The sequence below is a fragment of the Zeugodacus cucurbitae genome, chromosome 2, assembly GCF_028554725.1.
Source record: "Zeugodacus cucurbitae isolate PBARC_wt_2022May chromosome 2, idZeuCucr1.2, whole genome shotgun sequence".
Taxonomy (NCBI): domain Eukaryota; kingdom Metazoa; phylum Arthropoda; class Insecta; order Diptera; family Tephritidae; genus Zeugodacus; species Zeugodacus cucurbitae.
The window spans coordinates 28,325,489-28,331,812 of record NC_071667.1 but is presented as its reverse complement, the minus strand read 5'-3'; the positions used below and the strand labels follow the sequence as shown (position 1 = coordinate 28,331,812).

Genomic DNA, 6,324 nt, shown 5'->3' with positions numbered 1-6,324 from the left:
AACGCAGGAATGCTAGGATGGTACGGATGAGCTGCAGAAGCTTTGTAAAACTGAAATTGATGACTTATCATCAACAACAACAATAATAATATCAACGGAAGTTACAGAAAGTATTCTAAATCCATCGATTAACGCTATAAATTCAAATAAATCGATAGAGCATAGAAATATTACGAAAACAAACACAAATGTATACGATTTCAAAGTTTCCGAAAATCTTAAAAATACAACTACTCAAACAACCACAAATCATGTTCAAATTGAAAATAAAGAATTTAAAACCACAAATAATATCGATTAGCCTTTGTATAAGGGAAATGAAACTAAAAGCACGCCAAAAACCTCATCTCGACATTGAATAGCAACGACTTCAGCAGAAATGGGATGGATCTCAACGAAATAGCTTCTACAAATCTCATGAAACCGACCACTGAAGCAAATAAAATAAAGAAGTATGCAGAAGATGATTTGCAAATAACAACGCCCAAAATTAAAGTAACAACGAAACTTCCAACGCTCATAACAAATGGATCATCTAAAATTGATATATCAAGTTATCCATCATCAAAGCAAGCTCCCAATTTTGAAACAAATTTAAATTCAAGTCTTGATAATTCCCTTGAGTCAAATTCAAGTGATCAGATACCTCTAATTTCACGACCATCGACTGAAATTCTGCCCCCTATAGTAAAGCATCCTGGAAGTTTAACCGGAATTTCGGAATTGGAAAAAAACTCGTCAAATGTAGAGACAACTGCAAGACCACAAACGGTTGGAACCATTACTCCAGACACAACAATATTTCCACCGACTACAATACCAACAAAACACCAACAACCTACCCCGAATCAGTACAACACCACAAAGCCAACAACAATATTTCCACCGACTACAATAACAACAAAACGCCAACAACCTACCCCAAATCAGTACAACACCACAAAGCCAACAACAACATTTCCACCGACTACAACAACAACAAAACGCCAACAACCTACCCCAAATCAGTACAACAACACAAAGTCAACAACAATATTTCCACCGACTACAACAACAACAAAGCGCCAACAACCTACGCCAAATCAGTACAACAACACAAAGTCAACAACAATATTTCCACCGACTACAACAACAACAAAACGCCAACAACCAACCTCGAATCAGTACAACACCACAAAGCCAAGAACAACATTTCCATCGACTACTATAACAACTAAACGTCAACAAACAGTCTTCTCAACCAACAAACCCATCAAAGAGTGTGTTTTACGCAATTGTGATCATCCACTCTTTTGTAAGATTTCATTTCCAGGACCCCGCAACTCTGAAATTACAATTGTTGATAAGGGACGATTATCTCTTATAGTGGGATCACAAGTGATTTTCAATTGTGCCGAAGGTTATGATTTAGTAGGTGCAAATCGTTTAACATGCACACCGACAGGTTGGAGTCATAGCAGTCCAAGTTGCAGTAAGTTTGCAATTCGTCTCTTCGATCTCCTTGTAATGTTGATATTAAATTGTTATCCTATAGTTTCCTACTGTGACGCAGACTTCATATATAACTGCAGACCACCACTCAAATGTTTATTTGAACAGTCCAATAGTAGATCAAAAATCTTCATAACAAAAGAGTTTAAACAAAGAGTTAGAGAACATTCCCACATTAGTTTTGCCTGCGATAAGGGTTATCTGCATGAAGGTCCGACCATGAGGAAATGTACAGCGAGAGGGTGGTCAAATGAGATACCTAGATGTAGTAAGTATACGCAAGCGTTAGTCAAAACATGACCTCCATATCTTATAATCATTTTAATAATACTTCACTTTTTACAAATGTTCTTTTCAGTTAATTATTGCGATATATCCGAATTGGAACCTCTCAATTCACCACTCAAATGCAAATTGTTCGATTCAAATATACAAAGATTGAAAGACTATCAATATTCCGTATGGAACAAGAAGATCAAAGAACGTTCTTACTTTGAATTTACCTGCGAAGATGGATATAAACTGGATGGCGAGAATCGTTCAACCTGTATGAATAATGGCTGGAGTAGTGCTGCACCTACTTGCAGTAAGCGGTGTTTTATTTTGTTGTAAAATAACACGTGTTTTTAAATCAATTAAATTCTATATTAATAGTTCGCTCGTGTGATCTAAGTCTGGTTAGTCCGTGCACAGCGCCGTTACTCTGTCATCACAATCACAAAAGATCTTTCTTTGGATAACTTTGGAAACAGGGCTGACGTGGCGCTTGCAGGGGTACATGTAGATTATAGTTGTGAAGATGGTTATGAACTAGATGGGACAAAGGTCATAACATGTACGAACGATGGATGGAGTAATAGGATTCCTACTTGCAGTAATTTGCGCTCGAGATTTTGATTTTGTCTTCTAATTTACATATCTTCCTTTATTTTAGAGGAAACTGTTTGTGATACTAGTATATTGACGGACTGCACTTATCCGTTAAAGTGTGAGATATATGATCTAACGGTACGAAAGTATAAGAGCATCTATAGATAACGATTTTTATACTCTCGCAACAAATGTTGCTAAAGAGAGTATTATAGTTTTGTTCACATAACGGTTGTTTGTAACACCCAAAACTAAACGAGTTAGATATAGGGTTATATATACCAAAGTGATCAGGGTGAAGAGTGGAGTTCAAATCCGAATGTCTGTCTGTCTGTCCGTCCGTCCGTCCGTCCGTCTGTGCAAGCTGTAACTTGAGTAAAATTGAAGATATCTTGATGAAACTTGGCACACTTATTTCTTGGCACCATAGGAAGGTTGCTTTCGAAAATGAGCAAAATCGGACCACTGCCACGCCCAGAAAATAGCGAAAACCGAAAACACATAAAGGGCCATAACTAAGCCATAAATAAAGCTATGGAAATAAAATTTGGTATGAAGGATCGCACTATGAAGGGTCATATTTGGATGTATTTTTTTTGGAGAAGTGGGCGTGGCCCCGCCCCCTACTAAGTTTTTTGTACATATCTCGCAAACCAATAAAGCTATATAAACCAAACTTCCTGCAGTCGTTTTTTAGCCACTTCCTAATACAGTCCAAAAATGAAAGAAATCGGATCATAACCACGCCCACCTCCCATACAAAAGTTAAGTTGAAAATTACTAAAAGTGGGTTAACTCACTAACGAACAACGTCAGAAACACTAAATTTCATATAAGAAATGGCAGAGGGAAGCTGCACTCAGATTTTTTTACAAAATGGAAAATGGCGTGGCGTCGCCCACTTATGGGTCAAAAACCATATCTCAGGAACTACTCGACCGATTTCAATGAAACTTGGTTTGTAATAGTTTCCTTCCATCCCAATGATATGTTGTGAAAATTGGCCAAATCGCTTCACAACCATGCCTACTTCCTATATACCAGAACTTAGAAGACAATCTGAATCGTTTACTTTACAATATATATAGTAAGCACTAGTGAAGATATCGGTGCAAAACTTTGCACAAATACTGTATTTATAGTGTGGCAGCCCATTTCTAAAAATCGTCGAAAGCGGACCATAGGTTTTCAAGGCCCCATATATCGACCATGAGGACCTCGGTGCTTCTAACCAAATATTATGGTTTCCAACTTTCAATGGACTTTATACAATATATTTGACGAATATGTGGGTCAAATTGTGTATTGTATAATATAAATAAAGTTAAATAAATAAATTGCGAGAGTATAAAATGTTCGGTTACACCCGAACTTAGCCCTTCCTTACTTGTTTGAAAATTAGTTGTGAAGATGGCTACACTCATCAAGGCTCACAATATTTAGCCTGCAGAAGAGGAAAATGGGAAATTATGCCTAAATGCATTGGTATGCATTTCGTATGGTTCATATTGTTCATGCACTTCTCATTAATATCATCATAAACCAATAGCCCCCACATGTAACGTCAATTTGTTACCGAAATGTGGAAATCCTCTGATTTGCACCGCTTACCATGATAATTTGGTATCTGAGCAACAGATAATGAATAACTATTGGAACAGTCGTGAAACTTATCCCCAAGGCACTGTCGTGGTTTTTGATTGTCCACATGGTTATACGTTAAAAGGGTCCAAAGAAATCACCTGTGATTTGTACGGTTGGAAATATGAACACGGAACATATAGCTCAGAATGCCGTAAGTTTAAAGTTATTACTTCTTGTTTCATATTCGCGATTTAAATAACAGATTTATCAATTTTGGACTTCGAATTAGCCGTTTTATTTAAACCGTTGTCGATTTTTGGTATGATATCGACTGGTTAAATAAGGATACGTTTATGTTTTATATTTTGAGCGAATATTTAAATTCGGTTGGGAGATATGTCAACGTTTTCTTATATATTTACAATTATTTTTTTTAAGAGAAAAACTCTAAGACTTGTGAGCAGGAGATAGTAGATAACTGCATTTATCCAATGATTTGTGAGAGATTCGAGTCAGAGTTCAATGATTTTGTTAAAATAAAATTTAGTTGTGAAAATGGTTATATGTTGGATGGCGGAAACTCTTTAACTTGCACGGATGGCAAATGGGATCATAATATGCCCAAATGTATAAGTACGTATTCTGACTATTCCAATAGGCTATATGACTACTTCTACTAACTTCATTTCAGCAGCACATTCCTGCAATTGTCATCTTATACCCAGCTGCAAATACCCTCTAACTTGCACGGTTTTCGACTCAAAGTCCAAACCCGAGTGGATTATAACTGATATTACTAAGTCCACAAGTTATGCTCTAAATAGGCAGATTATTTTCGGATGTGCTAACGGTTACAAATTAAAAGGTGAAGAGCAAACCATTTGTAGTTCGAATGGTTGGAATCATTTGCAAAGTCTGAAACTACCGCAATGCAGTGAGTTCATTTCTCAATTATTTAATCGTGTTTTCTATATACTTTCTCTTTTCCTATATCTCGCTTATATATCCATAGCCTCCCCGTGTGATGCTGATATATTTGGAAACTGTGAAGAGCCCCTTAATTGTTTTTATATGCCACCGAAACAAGAGAATTTGTTTCGAGTAACCAGCGCCTACTTGACACATGAAATTCGTGAAAATTCCCTTGTAGACTTCAGATGTAACAAAGATTTCAGACTTGAAGGACCCAGACGTATAGAGTGTACATCGAGGGGATGGGATCAACCTGTACCAAAATGCCTTTAATGTGAATATGCAAATAGTGATCCGTCTATAAGAACACGATTTATTTAGATACGTTTTGTTTTCGTTATACAAGTAGTTAAAATATCATTATACTCGCCATAGAGCGTATTCTACAAATATTACAACATACTTTAATGCAAAGTTATTATGATAAACATTGTATTGCATTTTAAATGTAAAGCTTCGTAATTGTACAATTTCCGATAATCCAATAATGTGTTTTGGTGTTAAGAAATATGAATACAGAAATTTGGATATACAATTTTTCTATTAGAGATACTAATTTTTGTTTTGAATTAATTATTTATTATTCAAAATTATCTATGAACGTTTATTGATATCTTTACTTACCTGTGGACACATTTTGCACTGATACTTTCTGCCTGTACCGCTGCCACCGCCTCCCAGTGTGACATTCATTTTGCTCGCATTAATCGGTTGTGGTACAACCAGTAAGGCGGCTGTAGATGCACCGTGATGATGCGTCATGTGATTAGACGCTGTCGGCGCATGGTGCGCTATGCCGCCAATACTGGCACCGCCAAGACCAGCAAGCCCGCCAGCACCGACACCACTACTGCCGTTGCTGACGCCGATTAGACCTAAACTACCAGCAGCAGTTACCAAACTACCGCCACCAACATTGCCTCCTCCTCCACCAGCAGGTGAACTACTATTCGAGGTGGCAACGGTTCGCAATGGAGCGCTAGGCCCATAAATAGATGCGGCAGACGCCATGCCACTGTTGTGATTACTCTGCGGCGTGACCGCACTGTGATGTTCCACGAGGCGACTATCATCTAGAAAGTGACCTGGAAAAAGAAATGTATACAATCACAAAACAAGAATTTACTAAAAAAATGCGTTATAGGCGAATCACTTAAGAAATTCAATATAAAATTGAGTCAACAGGGCTTGTTCGAATGAAACAAATCGGAGGTTTTTTAAATGGACATACGGTGAAGTGAAGGTTAGTATGACTCCGTGTGTTATTTTAGACGTGGTTTTCAATGAGGCATTACTTTGAAGATGGTCTTTTTGACGTGTTTATTCTCAGTTTCGATTGCCATTTTATACACCCTTTATTTAGCAGATTGGTAATAATCATAATTCTGGAGGTATTTATTGGTATTT

The 6,324-nt window shown here is 37.1% G+C and overlaps 2 protein-coding genes across 7 annotated transcripts in view; one reads left to right on the top strand and one right to left on the bottom strand.

Moving 5' to 3' along the window:
* The window catches only part of LOC105213641 (zinc finger protein rotund), a 161,544-nt gene that overhangs the window by 96,164 nt on the left and 59,056 nt on the right, over positions 1-6,324 (bottom strand). For both annotated transcript variants that reach the window (XM_029041251.2, XM_054228291.1), the window contains one exon: positions 5,542-6,002. In XM_029041251.2, the coding sequence (XP_028897084.2) occupies positions 5,542-6,002 (461 nt within the window). The remainder of the gene's footprint in view (positions 1-5,541; positions 6,003-6,324) is intronic.
* Positions 169-5,403, top strand: LOC105213586 (complement factor H). Of its 5 annotated transcripts, none has more exons than XR_008470677.1 (6): positions 203-1,471; positions 1,535-1,759; positions 1,850-2,077; positions 2,146-2,365; positions 2,426-2,499; positions 3,764-4,156. XR_008470677.1 is itself a non-coding variant. In XM_054228369.1 (6 exons), the coding sequence occupies exons 2-6, from the start codon at positions 3,831-3,833 to the stop codon at positions 5,188-5,190; spliced, it is 933 nt and encodes a 310-aa protein (XP_054084344.1). In that variant the 5' UTR covers positions 2,229-2,365; positions 2,426-3,830; the 3' UTR covers positions 5,191-5,403. The 5 variants fall into 5 exon arrangements, 3 of the variants coding, with proteins under 3 accessions (XP_054084343.1, XP_054084330.1, XP_054084344.1); XM_054228369.1 differs by lacking the exons at positions 203-1,471; positions 1,535-1,759; positions 1,850-2,077 and adding exons at positions 4,384-4,578; positions 4,637-4,879; positions 4,958-5,403 and having other exon boundaries at positions 2,229-2,365; positions 2,426-3,846; positions 3,911-4,156; XM_054228368.1 differs by lacking the exon at positions 2,146-2,365 and having other exon boundaries at positions 169-1,471.

What these genes read in the sequence shown, in the direction of transcription:
- LOC105213586 (XM_054228355.1), top strand. Translation starts at nt 385, where the DNA reads ATGGATCTCAACGAAATAGCTTCTACAAATCTCATGAAACCGACCACT. An exon ending in TCATAGCAGTCCAAGTTGCA is followed by an intron (nt 1,472 to 1,534) that starts GTAAGTTTGCAA and finishes GTTATCCTATAG; the next exon opens with TTTCCTACTGTGACGCAGAC. An exon ending in AAATGAGATACCTAGATGTA is followed by an intron (nt 1,760 to 1,849) that starts GTAAGTATACGC and finishes TGTTCTTTTCAG; the next exon opens with TTAATTATTGCGATATATCC.